The sequence below is a fragment of the Puntigrus tetrazona genome, chromosome 5, assembly GCF_018831695.1.
Source record: "Puntigrus tetrazona isolate hp1 chromosome 5, ASM1883169v1, whole genome shotgun sequence".
NCBI classification, from domain to species: domain Eukaryota; kingdom Metazoa; phylum Chordata; class Actinopteri; order Cypriniformes; family Cyprinidae; genus Puntigrus; species Puntigrus tetrazona.
The window spans coordinates 32,082,560-32,104,813 of NC_056703.1; the positions used below are offsets into that span (position 1 = coordinate 32,082,560).

At 36.4% G+C, this 22,254-nt stretch overlaps 2 protein-coding genes across 3 annotated transcripts in view; one reads left to right on the plus strand and one right to left on the minus strand.

Annotated features, from left to right (window-relative positions):
* rabl6a (RAB, member RAS oncogene family-like 6a) lies at positions 1-21,227 on the minus strand. 2 transcript variants are annotated; one of them, XM_043239589.1, is made up of 18 exons: positions 21,090-21,227; positions 19,868-20,139; positions 18,535-18,588; positions 18,178-18,439; positions 16,889-17,023; positions 15,925-15,972; positions 14,527-14,582; positions 13,746-13,837; positions 12,066-12,206; positions 10,911-11,016; positions 8,547-8,650; positions 7,667-8,028; positions 5,624-5,786; positions 5,254-5,457; positions 4,686-4,917; positions 4,130-4,316; positions 3,474-3,532; positions 1-3,012 (listed from the first exon to the last, which is right to left on the minus strand). In XM_043239589.1, the coding sequence occupies exons 4-18, from the start codon at positions 18,305-18,307 to the stop codon at positions 2,812-2,814; spliced, it is 2,220 nt and encodes a 739-aa protein (XP_043095524.1). In that variant the 5' UTR covers positions 18,308-18,439; positions 18,535-18,588; positions 19,868-20,139; positions 21,090-21,227; the 3' UTR covers positions 1-2,811. The 2 variants fall into 2 exon arrangements, with proteins under 2 accessions (XP_043095524.1, XP_043095526.1); XM_043239591.1 differs by having other exon boundaries at positions 14,527-14,579; positions 18,178-18,588.
* Positions 21,112-22,254, plus strand: part of LOC122345455 (TNF receptor-associated factor 2) — a 9,859-nt gene continuing 8,716 nt past the window's right edge. Inside the window, exon 1 of the mRNA XM_043239592.1 lies at positions 21,112-21,230. The gene's annotated coding sequence lies outside the window, so the exon portion shown is untranslated. The remainder of the gene's footprint in view (positions 21,231-22,254) is intronic.

The following is a 22,254-nucleotide window of genomic DNA, read 5'->3' on the forward strand; positions in this document are numbered from 1 at the left end:
TCAAATTTCTCTTGCATTTATTACACAATTGAAACACGTAAATCAAATATTGATAATATACTAAGGGTAGTGAAACAGGGTAACAAAAACAATAAATAGGTAAACACAATCATTTATGGTCCCAAACAAAGGCTTTGGAATGCATATATGCTGTATGGATAAAATAAAACCGATATACGGCTTAAAAATAGCGTTCCCAAACATTTATGCTCCATGAAATAACTCATCGTGAGACGCTGTGCAGGAAGTACAGTATGTTGGTAATTGCATGCAGTCCATCAGCCAGAGAGAGCGAGTGCAGCACCGATGCATTCATTTCGTCTCCTTCTCTCGAACGTTGGGGAAAATATCCGTGCCAAACGAACAGACAAATAAATAAATCGAGGGAGCTGATGTGTGTTCGAGGAGCGCGCTTCTGCTGGTTTGGGGTGAGAGTATTAACAGTTGAGAGCGTGACTATTTATCACAGTGAGTGTGTAGAGGCGGTTTTCCCAGGCGTGTGCTTCCATGGTGACAGCGTGATGCATCACGCTCTCGGATCCATCCGCGGCCACCTCGGAGACGCAGGAGACACGCGGGAATCTGCACTTCTTTAAACGTACCGTTAGTTACCGCTTAGTCACCCACGGCGAGGTCCTCGAATTCCTTCACGAGCAGGTATCAACATTCAGTAGTCAACAGGTTGACGGCGTATCCTGGAGGAAAGCCGGAGCGGGACTCTCTACAAAAGGATGGGTGGATATCTCGGACCCGAAAACAAACCGAAGTTCAAAGGTTTCAAGTTCAAAGTTTAAGGAGAATGTTCAAACCCAAAACAAGTCCTTCTTATGGTAGGTGGAGAGCACATTGTCATTTTCTCCCAATAATAATAACAACTGAAAAATAGAAAATCCATGTGAAATGAGGTTTGAAGTGCACAAGACTATGGATGATGTCATTCTTCCACTTAAGCTGGAGCCAATCAGATTCCTCGACACCGCAGTTCATTGCGTGTAAACAATGGGATTCATTTATGACACACAAGTGAATCATTGGTAAATCCATTCGATGCGACAACTGATTTATCATTATGCGATAAATGCTAATGAAAAAGCATAAAGGGGGCATTGCAAGTAAACACTATATTCGTTCATTAAATACAAATAATCATTGGTAAAACTAAAAATAACGGTCACTGAATCATTTGGTGCGTTGGATGCGTTCACGAAACACGATGAGAATGAATCATTTGAGTACAGTAAACGGTCATTTCATTTTCATTCTGATGCAACCATCACAGAAAACAAGAATCATGAATGATGCCCGTCATGAAAGACGAGTGAACAATCAGTCGTCTAAATCATTTCCATTCATCAAAATATCAATGGATCACATCAAGCCAAAATATTATTACATTTTTTGCTGATATTACAAAGTATAAATGTGTGCGTTGAAAATATCATTTTACTTTTTTTTTTAAAAATGTGTTTATTTCTTATCTTTACTAAACCGCGACTTCCTTTTTTTTAGGCCACCAAACCAAGCATAACCACGAGGGAAAATATTTGCCTAATTTTTTTTTTTAGATCAGCTCCGTTCAGCTGCATTCACCGATTCGGGTTGTTGCTAAAATGTATGAAGTTTTCTCATTTCTATACACGGTCAGGCTCTGAATATGTCGGCTATACATGAAGGACCTTCAAGGTGCCTCAAAATCACAGCATCGGAGACGACGTTCATCTCTGAGATTATCTGGAGTGTACGGACCCGACTATCTAAAACACGAGATCTGAACACAACTACTAACACGTACGCATGCCTTAACAAAAATAAAGATACGGCAAAGGAAATGAACGCATTTACCAGACAGGACGTAACGAACGAACCATGAGAGGAGCCAGAAACTATTTTAAGATCATAAATAATAACACTGGTTTAAGAGCTGCATAAATAGTCGCCAATCTGACTAACGTTAGCATAATTATAAATCTAATTGCAAGCGTAATTGCGATTGCTGCAAAAGTGTGCCTCACCAGCTCAAAAGTAATTCTGTCAACCTTAGCAGTCTGTCAAGAGCCTCGGTCATTAATTGACTTTATAGGATTGCTCCGTAAATGCTTTCATTTCGTTAAGTGTAAAACAATTTAAGGCATTAACGGAAAGAAACCGACGGCGAAAGAGGCTTATGGTATTAAATCTAGTTACGACTGATTATTTTTCTTAGGTTTGATGCATGATATCGTTCGCGAAACACAAGAGGAATGAATTTCTGTGGAAACTGTTATGAAAGCCACTCTTACGTTGTTGGATAGAATTGCAATAGACAACTATCACGAGAATGGTTTGTAAACTCAAGCGGAAATGTTTAATTAAATGTGAAAAGTTCTCTCGAATGTTTGACACAGAAATCAGCTCGGCTCGTGGGTTACGTGCGTCACGTGGATCTGAACGTACGTCTGCGTGTTTAAAGAATAAATAAAAAAGCAAGCACACGGGGAGTTGCCAAAATGTTCGGGGACACACGGTAACAAAGACACACGCGAAACAAAACCAATGAAGATAAAATTTCCTCAAGTCTTTGTGGAACGACTTGTGATCAGTTACTAACGGAATAAACTCTGGTTCGTTTGAAAAACGCATCTAAAAGTTACGTGTCTGAAAATACTGGAAAACGGCATGAGGTGAAAAACGGTGTCATGTACCAATTTATAAAGCTGCAATGCTGGAAGAACAAAAACGCTGTGAGAATTCGAAAGGTTAGGCACTGAAAAACAGGTGGAATGGATTGGAAAATGACCTGGCGATGTCACACGGATGTCAAACCCTGATTGGTTAGAGTTCCTCATAGTCTCCGCCCTCGCTGTTTCCTGGTCCGTCTCCACCTGCCAGGAAGGCCTCGAGATCGTCCACAGTTCCTGCTTTCTTGGTCCGTGAAGATTTCTTCTTCTTCTTTTCTTTCTCGTCTCCTGTTCCCGCCTCATCTTTTTCCTTCTTCTTGTGCTTGTGTCGTTTCTTGCTGCTTTTCTCGTCCTCCTAGAACAAAAATGAGATTTTTCCCTTTTTATTTCACTACATATAACAACAGTTTGTGCACGAGCAACGGAATCTGACGCCATGAAAGAGTTTTAGTAAGAATAAATTATTAACCAGCGCACGCTTTTTGATTGCTGTTGCCGATACAGAGAAGGCAGACTATTTAATGATGAAAAATAAGATGGTCGATGCATTTAGATGAATACTTGCTTTAGTTGCACAGATTTCACTGTATTTGACATTAGTTCAGCTCAATTATGCTTCGAAACAAGTTGTATAAAGCACTATGCAAGTAAACAGGATTTAAGAAAATGTGCAAAAAAACATAAACACCCAAAAAACTATTATTTGACAAGCTTGCTCATAGAGTTTGGAAGAATACACAAGCCAAACTCAAAAAAAGTGGCTGATAAATGAGTCGCAATCAATCAGGAACGTGGTCCGGTTTTTAAATATCTTACCTCTTTGCTTTTCTTTTTCTTCTTTTTCTTGTCCTTTGCCGAGTGTCTGCTTTCATTATCTGTACGACGACAAACGCTTGGAAGTTATGCTGTTACTGGATCATTGGAGCGCATTTTACAAGAAAATATTATTTCAGTCTTACCATTTCAAAATGTCATGTTTATAAAGTAAAGTAAAATTTAGTAAAATTTCACAACATGATTTGATTCACTAGCTTGATTCCGATTTGATTCAATAGTGATTCTTTTGGAAAATATATCAGGTACAGTACAAGTTAGAAGATTTTAGAAGAAGTTAAAGAATCAAAAATCTAATGCTGTAAAATATTCATGATTCAGCTGGTACTACATTATAATATTGGGGGTTAAAATGAACTTTATAATAATAAAGTTCTAATACTAACAATTACACAACTATATTCGGAGTCCAATAGTTTTTTTTTTAAATATAGACATTAAAAGGTGGCTGTCATGAACACTTGACGGATTTTTTGAAACTGCAATAAATTTGCAGTGCTCTACCTTGTGTTAGTCTCACCTATCTTATATTTTTCATCTCAAGTGGTAATTAACCGTAAACTATACATATTTCAGTGACAAATTAAATGAAGTAATCTTGACTTATCTTATACTACACACACACGCACTAGACATACCTTCCTGGTCTTCACTGCTGTCTTTACTCTTAGGTGTTGTCTCTTCAAATCCCAGGCCGAACAGGTCAATGTCACTGTTGAGGGTCCTAAATGAGGTGGCAGCAGGTTTGGGGGGCTCTGGAAGACCAGCTAATACAAACCCATCATCTGACCGGTCCGATAAGTCATCTCGTGCAGAAAAAGTGCCCTGGGAATTAATTGTTGGCAAAGTATAGAAATCGTCTTTTTGTGGGCACTTCTAAGTGCACTTATTAGAGCAGAAAGCATAAAACATTCATTACTTGAACTAAAGCAATAGACAAATGTATGGTATTTGCCAAAGCCAACTCTCTTAAATAATTAAATATTAATAAACTACAACTAAATAAATATTTTTAGGAAAAGAAAAAAAACTAATATTAAAACTAAAAAGCATTCAACATTAAATACTAAAAATACTAACAAGACTAATTGGGGATTAGCAGGCTGTGGCTTGAGATTTCATCAGTTGATGATAAGTTGTACCTAATTATATATTGATTAGTCAAACAACAATAGACTAGAAATGGTTTTCTACCTTCTTGATCTTGGGTGCTTCAAACTCTTCGTTCTCAAAATCAGGGTCATCCAAGACGAACGAAAGCATCTGCTGAGCGACGGGAGCCTCCTGGTCTGACTCGGAGTCAGCCTCCACAGCGCCCCCCGTCTTCAGACCTTGCACCGCAGGTCCTGCTGGGGTTTTCAGGCTTTGGGGTCTCTCAGCTGCTTTAGACTTGGTTTGCAGCTGTTTGACGGAATTCACTGTAGCTCTACACAGGAAAACAGGAATTTTGCTCGGCTCGGGCAACATGCAAAACAGTAAAACCAACATGAAAAAGAATTGTGATATTCATGAAAAAAAAAAAGATATTTTTGCCATATCGCCCACGTCTAACTAACACCTATCTCTTTATCCATCCATCCCTCATCCCTCCATCTATGGAAATTGATTGTGCAAAAATTATATCAAGAAATAAAATCTGGCTGTGCCTTCATTAAGAGTGATTTAATTACCTCTGTGGTCAGGTCTCAACACGCCTGCATCTCACCGAAGCCTTTCTATTAAAAGCATGATGCATTTGACACATCTGCATGCGGTCTCTTACCCCTTTGAGTTTGGGCCCGAGCCGATGCCTTTGTGCTGGGCAGCAGAGGGCAGAGATGAATCTTCCTCCTCTTCGTCACTCGTGAGGGTGACGCCCACGCTCGCGACCGCCGCTTTAACGGCAGAATGAGACAGCGCTCTGTCATCAGGATCTAAATCATCCTGGAAACCGGAGACCAGAGGATTTCCCCGACCTTCTCCATCACTGAGGAAAAGACAAGAGATCAAATTTAAACTCATTCGCTTTCTTAATAAATGCCCCTGCTCTTTTGCTGCGATCGACGCATCAGTCCTACGCATCTGAAATAACTCCAGTAAAATGATTTATGATTTATGCTTTCAGAAACAAAGTGCATGTCATCACATCTCACCTATCACTGTCCAGGATGGGAGCTGATGTTCGAGGTTTGTTCTTTGATTTAATTGCTGCTCCACCTTCCTCCAGAAAGGTCCGGTCCAGGCCCATCTCCGGCACAAAGTCATCTACACTCTGCACCTTTCCAGAGGGCTTGGGGTCTTCAGAGCCTGTAGATTCTGATAAAGAGAAAAGAATGCATTCGATAAACCAACCGCTTTTCCAACTTCGTGGCAACAGGCCAATATTTGCACATTTACCCATTTAAACCAAACACAATTAATAGGATTTCAATAAACATGCGACAATTGGCCAGATGCAAAAACTGTTACACACCTGCAAAGACCAGATATTCATAACATATTTACAACTAAAACACATTTGACCGATTTGTCATGTTATTAAATTCTATTAAACTGTTTTTTTTTAATCAATGTAATGTTATTGGGTTAGTCTGTGATTACACCTCAAGTATCAAAAGAAAAATATTTTATGAAATAGAATATATTTTTAGATAAAACACAATATATTATTAATCGCATTAATATAAAATGCAAGAACGATGTTACACAACTGCAAAGATCAGGTTTTTATACTTGAAACATACTGGACCATTGCAGAATTATTCTGTAATAAAATTCTGTTATGCATTTATTATTAATTATTATAATTATTCTAAAAAAAGGTTCATGCAAACAGAACATAATTTGCTAAATCTGACATCACACCCCAAGCATAAAAATAAATAAATAAATAAATAAATAAACATGAACTTTTATGACAATCAGACTCTTTTCCTCAACAGTTCTTCTTGACACACATTCTGTTTTTATGTGTTGACAGGAAGTGCATTAGCGTCCTTCTGATCAGCCCCATCCCCCAGGATCTGCAATGCAGCAGCAGATGCACTGGTGCAGAGCTGTGTTTGTCAGTCCACCGGTCTAATCACCGTGCAGTGGCGGCTCCAGGGGTGCCTGATAATGTCTCATCGGTATTCACTATATAAGGCAATGAACGTCGTCCCTGGACAGCCCCTTTTTATCACAGTTCATGAAGTCACATTAGCAAACCCCCCCCCACACACACACACCAGGGCAACTGTGCAACGTTAACATCGTAAATGCCTACACTTCACACTGAGTTTGCTTCACTTCAAGGTGCATATTGTATGTAATGGTGCATTTAAGTCCAGGGAAGTCGTTTTTTTACGAGCTGATAAGTTGGGAATGAGTTCAGCTACTCGGTCAAATCAAGAAGGTGATGCTTTGTTTTTGTATTTTCATGTTTGTATTCTATTTATTCTATGTGCTATAAATCAAATTGTCATATATTCTATCATAATTGTACAATACCATCATATTTTGTACAGTAAAGGTAACTGCTAATTTTCTTTATTGGAAATAAAATAAACATAAACCTAAATATAAAGTAAAATAACTTTATTTCACTTTATTTCAGCTAGTTGCCAATTTTTTCCCCATTTTCAATTAAATTAAAATACTTAACTACAATTGAAATAAAAACCAGCAACTTTATAAAGAAATGTAAAATGAGAAAACATAAAACAATCAGTAAAAATAAACTTAAAATATGACAGCGTTCCTGTAGGTAATTTTTTTTACATTTTTAAGACTAAGCAAATAAATTTAAGGAATAAACTGAATGGAACAAAATATGTCAATATGGTCTCTTAGTGTAAATGTCTTTAATCGGCAAAGCCTCCAAATTTGAAAACCTCCAAAAGTTTATAATTAATTTTTTAATTTCATTTAAAAAAAAAATTTCAAGCTCAAAGCACCTAATTCTGTTTAGTTTAACACAAAACAACATGTTAAACCTTCAATTTGCATCTCAAGTGAATGTGTAATTATTTAAGGATGTTTAGGTATTTGTACTGGAATACAAAAATGAAAAACTGAGATGCAACATTTAATGCCACGACTGAATTGAAGATTTTCTGCTCCAATTTAATTTGTGGTGGGGTGAATTAAGGACCTGTAGAAACCCTTTATTAATAAAACCTATTAAGTTACTGATTCTGTAATAACGGTCTACAGACCTGGTCTGTCTGCTGACGTCTCTGCAGCGGACGATCCGAACAGTCGTGAGATAAAGCCTCGTTTCTGGGCAGGAGGAGGAGCTGCTACCGGAGCCACGGGCGAAGGCTCCAGGGTTTGTGATGGTGTCTGGGGTACTTGGGCGGCTGCGGTCTGGGCGGGAGGGTGGGGTATAGATGGCGGCTGCGGAGGGGCGGACTGTGTCTGGAGCGGGACGGGGGCCTGTGGGGTGCTGGGGCTGGAGTTACTGGGAGAGGCGGCCCCCGGCAGCACCACAGGAGACTGGGAGCCTGAGGACGGGCTCTGGCCATTAGAGGGCGCCGGAGAGCCGTAAGCTTTGCGTGCCTCCATCATCTCAAGAAATCTAGAAATTCAGTGAAATTTGGAAAGTGATGGTTGGATGTTGGTCTAAAGAATGGCTCTTTTTCCAAAATCTTTTCAGCTAAATCCCTAATACGTCAAACATTATAATCAATCAAAATTATTAATAATAACATCACCACCACCACAATAAATTCAATAATGAAAACACACACACCTAATACAAAATAATACAAATATTTTGCTGTTAAATGATTAATTGCAATTTAATTTAGTATCTACATGCATTTACAAATATATATATATATATATGTGTATATATATATATATATATATGTGTGTGTGTGTGTGTGTGTGTGTGTATATATATATATATAAAATACACACATATATAATGTGTGTGTTATATATATATATATATATATATATATATATATATATATATATATACACACACAGTTGACATATGTAAACAAAAACCTGTCATTTGGATACAAAATGAATTATACATACATGAACACACATAAGTTCATACAGCGATATGTGATGAGGTTTACTCACATGTCATAGTTCTGATCCTCGGTCTCCTGCTGAACACTGAGCTCTTCTAACGTGGCATCGATGTCAAGCTGATTGGTCTCCAGTTGCCGTAACAGAGTCTCCCTCTGCAAACACAAACATACCGTAAACTCACATCAACACTCAACTCTTTTTCACTCAAGTCAGCTATTTCCTAAATTAGGAAGAGGACTGGAAATGAATGGCTAGAGAGATATGCCAACCTTCAAGACGGCAGCACAACTTTGTATGAAGCACACAAACTAACCGAATAACCTGCACATAAGTGGTGCACAGGTGCGTACGCATGACCTGTGGGTAGCTGTTAATGCATAATCACTGCTTTAGATCAACTAACTGTTATACTGCACACGATTTCCATTCGAAGTGAATACATAAATCTAGGTTATGCACTGCCGGGTACAAAGCAAAACGCAAACTGTGAGATTTTATTCACTTACGCTCTTTACACAACAGCGCTAAATCAGGCAGTGCATATACTTACTTGACGGCAACCTGCCAAAATAAATAAATCAATAAATAAAAACCTAATAAAAGCTTGCTGATGTTTGTAAAATGCAAAAAAAGGAGAAAAAGGTAAATATTAGCATTGTATTTTTAAATGTACTGCAACAATTTTATTTTATTTTACTCGCATATACTTTATTTAATACTCAATACTTTAATTATTAAAATTGAATAGTACTATCAAACTTTTACAAAAATGTTAAAAAGTTTATTGGGTCACGCTAGTAAGGTAAGCGCCAAACCAAACCTCCAGGTGCTCTCTTGAACAATAGATTGAAAAACTTGTGCAGGCCTTCCGGTAACTGTTCTTAACCGGACAGAATTGATTCTTGGGGTTAGAAGTCTGTTCAAAGTCATGGAAGTTAGAAGCGGCCTTTAAACTTTGACTGAAAAAGATAGCAAGGAGAGGAAAACAGATCTCGGCACAGCACTGAAATTTTCATGAGTTTGACGTGCTGTGCTCGACGGACTGATTCTGAGCATGGGATTTGCATCAGGTTTACTGCAGCTAGTCTGAACAACTTGTCAAGCTGTTCTAATAACAACAATATTCACTAATATTAAACACTCCTGTGTAACAGGAGAAGATCTAAACAACCCGCAGACAAAAGAGTGATAAACTGAACTAGAACCCTGTGACACCATCCTGGTTTAGTATCTAATACTTTTATGAGCTATAGAGGTTGCATCTGTATTTATGATCTTGTATGGCTTGTTAATTGAACTAGACTAGAGTTCATTTCTCTAATAGTATCAATAAAATACATTCAATTAAAACCCGGTCCTCCAACCTACTGACTGTGGAGTAACCTCAGGAAGAGCCTGACACATAAGACACACCAGTCGCCATTGAGCCCCGGGCTAATTTCACCCTACCTTATTAATTAATGCCATTCAGTCAGGCTCTAGAGATGCATAACAAGAATACAAATAAGGTAAGGACTTGAACTCTACTGCTAAAGCAGGGGTGTTCAAACCTCCTGAGTGCTCTTCAGACAACATCCGACCAATTAAATTGATTAAAATCACTTTCAGTAGCTGAAATAAAGTATAGAAATAAAATTTAAATAAATACAAATATAATAAAATATACAAATTTGTTGAAAATCACTGGCAACTAACTGAAATAAAATAAGTTTAAATACCAAAAAGGCTAAAATTAAAATAAAATAAAAAAACAAACTAAAACCTAATATTTAAACCTAATATTAATAAAAATGTAAAAAGTACATAATGAAAATATTACAATGTTATAATAAGATCATTAAATTATATTATATTTTATATTTATGTTATTATATTAATATAAAAGCCAATTCAAAATATTAATAAATAATATTAATACTATACAATATTTAAACTATATAATAAACAATATATGTAATACTATATATTATACAATATAATAAAATGAACAATATTTTAAAAATATAAAAATATTTACATAATATACATTTCTAGCTAACAGAAAATTTTAGAGCGATGTACAGAAAAAATAATAACTTTTCGAGGTCAGGAAATCGGATTTAAAATAGTTTGGTGTTTGTAGATTTTCAATGACCACAGGAACTACTGTGATTTTAGAAATTAATTCAGGGTTTTTTTCTCACTAAAAATGAACAAAGTTACAATAACAACGCATCACTTCCTTTTCACTTTCCAAAAATTTCAGCACCAGTACAAAAAAAACAAAAATGTCCAGGCATCAGGTGACATCTTATTCTATTTATCTTTGCATACAACAAAATGGTAGTATGTGAATTAATGTACGTAAGGATTCTACTTGAAATGATATAACTAGACGAAACATTGACCGGAGAGCAAGTGTTCATCTCTGACCTGCAGCTGCAGGAAAGGGATGTTGAAGAAGCGATGGAGGTATTTGAGACCAAAGCCGTTTTTCATGGAGGACTCTGCATAGTGTATGTAGGAGGAGCCCGGCGGTCTAAAATGAAAAAGGATTATGGGATTAGGGAAAAGTTGGCTGATACGTGACAGACATAAATTATGCATAAGAGCTTTGCATGGTATATCTGGAGCCATTTTAACTTTAACTTTAAAAAGAAAAAAAGGTTATCAGTAACATTTTTTTTTGTGTGTGTAGGTTATTCATGAAACCCAGAATTTCATAAAATGCCTGGCTTTCCCATTGTGTGATTCATTAGTATAAATTGTTAAATTGTTTCACACGGGCAAAAAGAAAATTATAAGGTAACTGTATCATTTGAATTTGTTAAAATGCTTTCCCATTTGTATGCTGCCTTACTGGTAAATGTTAACACGAACAAAATAATACTTTCATACTTTCTGCCATCTGACATGTAAACTTCTGGAACAGTAAAACAGTAAACCTTTGTTGTGCCGCATTCGCTTTGACAAAGAATAAAAGGAACTGTTAAACTTAGACTTGATTACATAAAAAAAGTGTTATACCTTTATTTGATTACAGATGATTATGAGAATAAATTTGTATTAAATGCAGAATAATTAAAACGGACAACATTTCTTGAGGAAAAGCATTCATAGGGGCCCATTTTAAAACTAATTGTAAAAAGATAATAAATTAAAGATTTATTAAAGATTTAAATGCATTAGATTTTTTTTTATCATTTAAACCAAAGTATAATTATCAAATTACAAAAATTATAATAAAACAAATCTCTGAGAGAAATTAAAATGCATAACAGAATTTGGGAAACCTTAAAACGGATTTAATTAAAATACTGTTATTACATCATAAATTAAATTGTATTTAATAGTTAAAATTAAAATGTTATTAAACTGTGCACGTTTCAGTATTTTTAATTACACATGCTTTTTTTATTACTTGCCATTTAATTTAACCATTAAAACAGAATCCAGAAAAATGGGGCAAAAAAATAAACTAAATTTAGTAAAAGATCTAAAATATTTGCCAGGACAACGTCACGCATGGAATTGAACTAAGATGGTCTGTAACCCTTATGTTTTGAGTGTTCATCTTGAACTCCCCACCTGTTCAGACTGTTGATGAAGTCTCTGATGTCGTCGGGTAAGATGACCCTGTGCTCGCCCATGTCCCGCTGGTTACCTAAAACACACACTGGGATGTGTGTGGGGACTTTTGGCAACTCCCTAAGGATGTAGTTGAACGTCCTGCAGCAAAAAAGAGTTCGTATGATTCATGTGAAATATACTTTCATATGGCACGATTTCCTAGTCTAGTGCACAAATGTATACATTATATAAACGTATATCTAAATTTGAACACAGTGCGATTTGTTCTCTTTTTTTAACTGATTCTTCAAATCATCTTATTTGCATTATTGGTCAGCTCTCCTAGACTTCATACCACCCACATATACGTTGACAAGACACATGAAGAAATGCCGGTAAGCAGCATTAAAAGGCAAAGCAGTAGACGTATCGTCTTGTTTGTTTGTCTACACAGGCCTGACAGCAGAATAAAAACCAAGCTGAAAAATCAAAGTCATTCTATCTTTATTCAGCCACCATTCGTTGAGTGAACTGAGCCCTGTTTTTCATCTACGGATCAATGAGGTAGCTGAAATTCACTCATGATTTGACAATCCTAGATCGTCCTGTTCTTCAAATCTTAATTTGGGTTTTTACATAAGATATATATATATATATATATATATATATATATATATATATATATATATATATATATATATATATATATATATATATATATATACACACACACACACACACATTTGAAAATGTCATTTTAATAAACAAGATGGAACACAACACCACATTTATTCAATAACACTATAGTTGACCACATAATTAAAAAAATTCACTAAGTTTAATTTTTTACAGATTGAGTATTTGAGATCATTAGAAAAATCACAATCTTAACTATCCCAAATTTGCAAAGATTTTTGACAAACCAAGAGAAAACAGAGAAACATTAAACATCTGATTTATTTTCTTTCTTCTGTTGCGAATAACAGAATATACATTGAAGGATGTTGACCCAGATAGTTGACACTAGCCACCAACTTCCATATTATGCTAAAAATACTACCGAAGTCAATGGTTACTGTAAAGAGTTTGGCTACCAACAATCTTCAAAATATCTTCAACAGAAAGAAACATTTTTTGTAAACTTGGGGGTGAGTAAATAAATGACGATAGAAGTTCACTTTTTGGATGAACCATTCTTTTTGAGTTAGATAGAAATCATGACAATTAGAATGTATTGTGTACGTTAGATACGTTTTGTTAAGCAATGTATGAAAAATGTGTGTACAGGAGCAAAAAAAGCTATTTTTAAGGCAAGAACACGGCCTTATTAATTAAGTAGAGCCCAGGTTTGCAAACAAGTGGCGCCTGTGATGGTGTGCATGGGTAAAACAGGAACGAGCCAGTGGCAGAATGCACTGCAGATCCAGTGAGCTAAGACATAAACAGAGTCAGAACCTTTAAGACACACTGGGCTGCAGGTATTGGTTTCATTGTTTTCTTTGTTCCTCGACTCTACTGAGAACCAGACGCTCAGTGACCCGATGCAACCCAACGCCCAGTTCTGCCAACTGATCCTGACCACAGACCAAAAAAGAGGGACAACGGGGCGGAAAAGGAGCGATGGAGGAACAGGAGAGGGAGATGGAGAACGAACGAGGGGTTTGGAGAGAGCGAACGCGGGAAAGTCAGATTCCTTACCACTGTTTGGTGATGTCGAACATCATGATCACGCCGTTACAGTTCTTATAAACATCCAGGAACTCTGCGTCCAGAGCCATCTCTGTCTCCGACTGCAGAGAGCAAAACAACTCCAAGATTACTTAAACTACATCTTGTTTCCAGCTGAATGAACATTAAAATCAGCTTACAGACTGCATAATGAGAACTTTGAGATGTCAAATGACGATTACCAATCAAATGTCAATACTACACAAAGCATTCTTGATTGAGTCGAGTCAAAACAAAACTTTGAAGTATTAAATTGCATGGCAATTGTCCAGCAGACTTAGACTTCCAATCATAAGTTTGCCGCCTGTTTTTTTTTTTTTTTTTTTTTTTTTACTACTTTTATTCAACAAGAAAGCGTTAAGTTGTTCAACAGACATTTATAATGTTGCAAAAAGATTTCAAATAAATGCTGTTTCCAACTTTCCAATTAGCAAGGTTTCAACAAAAACATGAAGCAGCACAACTGTTTTCAAAATTGATATTAATCAGATATGTTTCTTGAAACACAGAATGATTCCTGAAGAATCATGTGACGCTGAACACTTCAATAAAGATGCTGACAATTCAGCTTTGATCATAGAAAAAACACATTTATAAAATTTATAGAAAACTGCTGTTCATTTACTACATTTTTGATTAAATGCAGCCTTGTTGAATATAAGAGACTTTCAAAACATTACCACAGAATCTTACCAACTTTAAACCTTTCAACGGTAGAGTAACTAACTACAAATACTTGTTTAATAAATACCTCCTGAGGTTCATTTTCCAATTTCAGATTCTCTCCTCGTCTTTTCCCTTTCCCTGCAGTAGTTGGAGAAACACAGACATTACAATTAGGTAACGGAGTCTGAGAGACGAGAAGAGTAATATTCATATGCTTACCACCATACAGTACCACCGAAGCCGCCCGACTATACATTTGCTGTCTTCTTACAAACTTTCCTGAATTCTACACATCTTTACAAGACTCTGAAGCTGAAACTCTTGACTGCTTTAAAAAGCTTGACAGTCACAGCATTACTCTTATTAGTACTAACATTATAATAGAAACTACATTTAGGGTACACATTTTATCAGTTCATGCATACCCGTGAAATTGAACCCATGACTATTATCATGCTATCCACGGGTTGGACACATTACTTAAGCATAGTTCAAATATAATATATATTCGTGAGATCAAAAAGGTTATACATAAACTTGCACAGTTATGCATTATTTGTAGAAACAAGTGTCATGCCTTGTTCCCAGAAACCATATTATTCAGTATAATGTTAAAAATAATTCAATATCTTATTTTAATAATTTACATGTGTATAAATTAAAAAGGCAAAAGCAGATGGAAAGTAATTAGAGCAAACCTGAATCAACAGCAGCAGCTCCCTGTGCAAATATTTTCATGGTAGTCGTATATTACTGTAGATAATGTAAAACCATCATAAACTCATATGGGTTCTCCTTTAGTGTAATATGTTTTTTTTTTTTTTTTTTGGATGAACTTTAAATATGGTATTTTAACACGGTCTATGGCTACCATGAAAAATGCTTGCATGTAACAACAAAGAGTATAAACAGAAAATGCAAGTAAATATTAATGCTTGAGTATTATTGTCACTGAGCCTAATTTAAACCACAACTGACTTCTCTAAAGACAACTTTTAAATTTATGTATCATTTATGAACTTTAAAAGGGGGCTGTCTGAAATAATATTTACATTATAGAAGATGAAGAAGAAACAAAGCACATCGCACGCCCCCTGTTAAAATAAATGTACTGTATCTGATTTTAATGCAAGTCCACACCAAGGTCTAATAATAGCACAAGATACTGAAGGTAAGGTCTATTCTGAGCACGATGAAGATCACAGCACACACACACACACACACACACAGACTGTTTGACTAATATATTACTAGTTCTCACCTACACCTTCTGGAAGAGGAAGCTTTTGCCCTTTGAGTATTTGCAGAAAATAAAAAAAGAAGTAAAGCACATCACATCTTGACATTTCATTAGGTACGTGTTTTTCAGCGCAAATCTTTCAAGTGCTTATTTCTCTGGGGTTCACACACCGAATCGCTGCACCAGATTACCTGTACTAACTAGCAATAGTCACTAGTATCAGAGTGCTTCCTAAAGACTCACCTTTATCTACCACATCCCAGACTTCAACTTTCACTACATCATCTGTTGCTGCGGAGCAAAAAGCAAGAACAAAACACAGTCAGCAGTATTGTCAACGGGTTCTGATGAAGTCATCTAGTATTTCTCTTTTTTGACATGGTATTCTATTTATATAAATTATTTTAGGTGACTGGCAAGGTCTTGAATATAAATCACTTCCCACGAGTTGCCAAATGCATCCTAAACAGAACATTTAGGATGCATTTGATCCCAAAATGACTTAATTTTATATATATATATAATTTGTTTTTGTATAAGTGTATTAATATTATTGCACCAAAATATTTATTTTAAATAATATAATAAACTTAACATTTGGAGATTTTTTTTTTTTTGCATTTTATTTAATATTCAATTAAATATTGATTTAATAATCAAACATATCTAAAATAACAAAGACAAAAAGGTTACGTAAAAATTTTATGCATTGCCCATATTTAGCAAAATCCTGGTCTCTGAGCTACAATTAGTAGTATGGAGCAAGAGAAGATGGGCTCAGCTCAAGCAGCTCCAGGGATCTGTCACAACACTTTAAAGTGTCTCAAAACACTTTTTTTTTTTTTACTTTTTTTATATTACAAAAGCTTATTCTGATTTTTGGATGGCAGGTGTGCTACAGCAATGTTCGTGAAGTTCATGTATTAACAGAAGAAAGCATAGATTAAAATATTGATCTTGAAATCAAAACAATGCTGTTAATTCAATCCTAGTGTTCACACTGCTGACATTTTTCCTTATTGAGTTGATCCACATTGCACAGTCAAGATGCACGTTGCTATTTTAGCCAATTTCTTTAGCACTACAAGCTAGTTTAGGCCGAAACCAAAAACTGCTATTTAAGCCACTGAAATGTCAGTGCATCACTGAGTTACAAGGTAAAGTTACGGGGTGCATTGAGGTGCATGAGGTAATCAGCAACACTCACTTTTGTAGTTCCAGTGAATGCTGGTGACCTGGATCTCCTGCGTGGGGATGTACTCTTCCAGAAACTTTTTCCCTTGAAGCCGGTGCCAAAGTGCACTTTTACCTGTGTTTCTGTCCCCACGGATGACTATTTTCACTGAGAGAGACAAGCAGACACAAGAACATTAACATAATCCAAAGAACATCAAATTAGGCAATTCTAAGTTTCGACGCCTAAACCAAGGAGCGCTGATCAGAAAATGGAAAGATCTAAACCAACACAGAAAGTTATACACCACATCTGTACTGTATTTGTTTTGAAAAATTGCACTGACGAAGCACAGCCAGTGCCGGCCGTGTCTACTAAAACATGCTTCTCACAGCTGTAATGATTGGTATCTTGGGATATGTCTAAAAAAAGACACCTCTACCAAGGAGAAGCAACTGGAAAAATAGGCCAGTAGGTGGGTGATCATGTATCATTCATGCATTTTTTATTAACGCAGAGCCATGGAAACAGCACGACGTGTATTCAAAATCAGATCAATAAAGAAACACAGTCTGGCTCACTGACGCAGCATCGCATGGCAAAACAGAACTTCAACAAAACTCCATCACAACTCGTATCGGTTACTGTACGTCTTGCGGTGCATTTAAGACTCAGAGTTTCATGACAATTGTTATCAAGTCTCACATTTAACTTTGCATTGAATAACTGTTTTATAAGAAAAAATCATTTTCATGAAAATCAATTAAAATTCTGATTACTGTAATGAAATAATACAATTTTCACTATTATTCTCAATCATGATTTGCAAAAAAAAATGTTCCCTACATTTTTGCTTAAATTGGACTAGTATATAGATTTATAGTAGCATTTTTATTATATTAACATGCAATATCTTTACATTCACTTACGACTTACAAATGAGGACAACGGAAGCGATCGAAACCGGCAAAAGAATAACAAGAAGGCAAGTGCTACGGCAAGTCTGGGTTAGCCTTGCAAGCTTTTTTATTTAATAAAATAAATTGTAATAAAATAAAGTGTATTAAAATGTAATACATTTTGTGGATGCATGCGGGTGGGAAAAAAATCGTGAATGAAATATGACAAAGACAAGTTGTTTTTTAAGTTTTAAATGTAACCTAGCAAAACCAGTACCGCCGGGTTTTGTTCATAATACTTTAGACACAAAGAAAAACTCACCGGACGAGCCTAAAGGAAAACAATGGATGTCTTTAACACAATTGAGATCTATTTTTCGGTGGCTCTGCTCAAAGAAAGCTAGATTAAGCTAAAGTTCTTACTGTTGTATTGTACGCCCTTGGCGAAACGCCTCTGTAGACTCTGGTTCATGGACTGCAGGCCTGCGGGAATATTTCTATCCCTGAGCTGCCCGGCTTCAGAGCCCACCAGCTTCTTCAGAGCGGTAAACATTTTGACGAAAGCCTCTTCAGCGGTCCGGCAAAACTAAAGCCTGTTCTTCTGGGGAAACACTCACTGCGGTGTCAGAGATCGAAGACTTCAGACTTTCTTAACCCGACATATTGATGGCAGGCGTGACGTGGTCTAAAGGTCAAAAGTGGAGTCCTTCTTCAATATATATTGATGCAGTTAGCAGATGTTTACTTTCAATTTCAGCGGCTTAAAATCCTAAGATGTACCATTTCAGCCACTGTAACCACTGATATCTGTCCATACCGCTCTACTGGCATCACCTGTAAAAAACAAAAAAAAATGATATCAGATACAGAATACATTATAGAAACTCCCCTCAGTTAGACAAGAAAATGAAATAAATTCAGTAATCATTTACTCACTTTCATGACATCTCTAGTTTATTTCTTACAAGGAGGACAAGCAGAGTATGATCACACTGTCTCTTTCCACAAAATAAAAGCAAAGTGACCAGAGCACAGAACAAAAAGCATAAAACTGAAAATACTAGAGTTCTACTAATTATGGCAGCCACTGTATATTCTCTCCCGAAGCAATGCAACGCGTGTCAGGAATCGGCCAAAATGTTAACGGAAAAGAGCAGAGTGAACAATTTAGCAAAATTTGGGTGAACAAACCTAAACCTCACGAACCAACCTTTTAGAATCAGAAAAGGCAGAAACTATACAGAGTGCATAAAAATATTTAGGTGTCTGACGGATAATAAAATTCGATTTCCAATAACTAAATAACCACATATATACGAATGCACACACAAAATAAAATATGTGTGTGAAAACGTTATTTTTAGTAAGCATAAAATTCATTCATGTCTTATTAGCGTTATAATATTTATTGTAACATTGCAATGATTAGCATAATAATCATTATCCACTATACACATAAGAAGCAGCGCTAAAAATAACCTTGCATTTCAACCAAGTACTGCAATCAGATTACTGCAAAAATTATTTGACGTTGTACACATCGTTTTTTTTATATATATACGTGCATCATATAACCTCAAAAGCAAAATAAAATTCGCAATCTCAGATTAAGACAGAGCAGACTCGTAGATCAAATCGGCAATAATACAAACAGTATGCATTTAGTTAAGCCAAAATAACAGCCTTGAAGAATAAATTGCATCATGAAAACATTTTATCGATAAGCAGCGTTTAACAGGATTCTGTTACACCGAGCTAACTAAACAAAATGAATGCATCCCTCACCTGTCAGCTGCAGGAAATCGGTCAGTTTTACCACAATCACAGATGAAACAGCTGTTAAATGATCTTTTTCCAGCTCCAGTCTGCAGAGGTTTACCTTCACCGAGACGTTACACGCTGCAAGCTGCTAAAAATCGTGCGAAAGTGCGAAAACTGTCCCAGTGAAGGCGCTCATTGATACCCGTGTGTGTTTAGTGAGGTGAATTATTAGCGCTCGTCTGTTTGAGGGCCGTCAGCCGCACTGCTAAAGCGACGTGTCCGTTACAACGCCGACCAAACAGCGGCGCCTCGTTAAACCTCGGCGGCGATTTATTTCCAGCTACCTCCTTACCTGCTCGACGGTCTTCCCCCGCGGGATTTCAGTCACATTCTGCTGTCTGCTGGGGTGAACGGCAGCCCGTTTTCCGCGCTGAAGGAAAACATTTCCTTAGCATCCCTCTCTCATCCCTCGGAGTCCATCAGCTGTGGAATGCCGTGAGGACGGCGAGAGGAGCGCGCGACGCCTGTGCTGCAGCGCCCCTAGCGGTAGGATGATGAATAGCGGCGCTGTGGAGCTCGACGCCTCTAGCGGCAGGATGATGAAACAGCAGCGCTTTAGCGCCTCTGTCGGTAGAAAATTTATCTCATTAGGCAACTCTGCAAAGTACAGCATATTCTACTCACAACAGATGTAATATAACGTAATATAATACAACAAATACAGTAATGATAAGAATATATATGCATAAAACCAAAAACATGCATATGAGAACATAACAATGTTCTATAATACATTATACAATAGCAAATTGTGTGTGTGTGTGTGTGATTATAAATAAATCCAGCATGTAATATAATACTATATTTTATCTATCTATCTATCTATCTATCTATATCTAACTATATATATATATATATATATATATATATATATATATATATTGTGACGGGAGGAGCCAGCGACAGACACAGTGGGCGTGGCGTCATCTATATATAGAGCACATGCTTTTACCATTTGGTATATATATATATATATATATATATATATATATATATATATATATATATATACACATATACCCACGAGGACACAGCGTATGTGTGTATATATACATATATATGTATATAATATATAATGTCATGTAATATGCATTATATATATACTATATATATATATATGCTATGTAATATTTCTAAAATATGTTATTTTTCTACGCGATATTATTATCATCATTATTCATTATTTTAGTTTTACGTACGATGCTGTACGCGTACATTAGATCGGTGTAGGAATCAATGAGAAAATTATACATTTGTATGAATATTACGTACTATATTTACCTTAAACTAAATAATACCGTGTAAAAAAAAATAATAATAATAAGATAAGAGTCATAAATAAGATTACGACCAGCACAGATTCAAATGGATATTATGCGTTTACATTATGCGCCAAATACAGCTTCCCCTGTATTTCGGGAGGTTATCGTGACAGACAGTCCTTCTGTTAGGGGAAGAAGAAGAAAAAAAAAAAAAAACAAGCTCAGAGATTCAAAAGCCCAGTGCACGCTCACTTTATGACGTAATCCAGTGAAAGAGCACGCGCTCTTCTCAACAATGTCGACCACCAAAACACAGCAGCCGCGCCGCGCGCCTCCGTCCAGCAGAACACTGGCACAGCCGAGCAAATGAAAGCGAAATCTCATCGCCGCGCGGTAAGTCCGTCTCATAACGCGCTCTTTCGTTCTTATTTCATCGCGTGCGCGTTTATTGTCAGGATCGCCATATGCCTTTAATGCATGTAAAAGAGGCGTGGCGGTACAGAACGGACGCAACAACCATCCGAAAGATGTTGCATTTGCTTAGCAACAGAGAAAAAGATGAGATGTGCAATTGTCAGCTGACTGCGTGATGCGTATCGACGGGCTGCGTGGCCGATATCGGACAAAAGTGCTTTAAGATATGCACGAAGGGTTCTGGTGCGTGTTTCGTCTGAATGTTTACACCACTCTACACTATTATGCATCGCTTTTGTGGATGTCTGTATTCAAAAGGCACACATACGAGCAAAACTGAAACAGAAACAAAGAGATGACGGTTATGTGGCCTGCTGTGCGCGAGTCTGTCAAACATTAAAGCTTAGGGGGCTTTACGTTTATGTAATTACTTTACAGCCTTTTTATTTCGCCCTGTGAAATTGCCAGCAGAGCATAACAGCGTTATCAAACGCAATAAATGGTACGAATGCATAAACAATAATGCTGTTTGTTGTTCATAATGTGCTCACAAACAGCAAGTCAGCTCTAAATGTGTTTCTCAAGACATAACAAACACAAAATGTGTTCGGGGCTGCTTGTCAGGAATTATTTTATGTAGTTTTTATTTTTTTTGTTTTTTATAAAGTAAACGATAATCAAGTCTGTCCGACTTTGCATTATCTCACCGATTCGCCAAATAGATAAATATATCGATTGGCGTAAAATATTGGTTTGAAAAAGAGTGCAAGATAAAAAAAAAATTCAAGTATTTAGCTTGCAGGAAAAATCAGAAACGTGAGATACAGAATAAATGTAATTGCAACTTTTACGTCTCACAAGAAATACTCGCAGTTTTAAAGAAAAACTCAGAAAGGCGACGAAAACTCAGAAAAGTGGGATCTAAGCTCGTAAGTGCGAGACATAAAATTGCATTTTCAAGAACGTCGGAATGATTAGAATTGCGAAATATAAACTGGCAAAG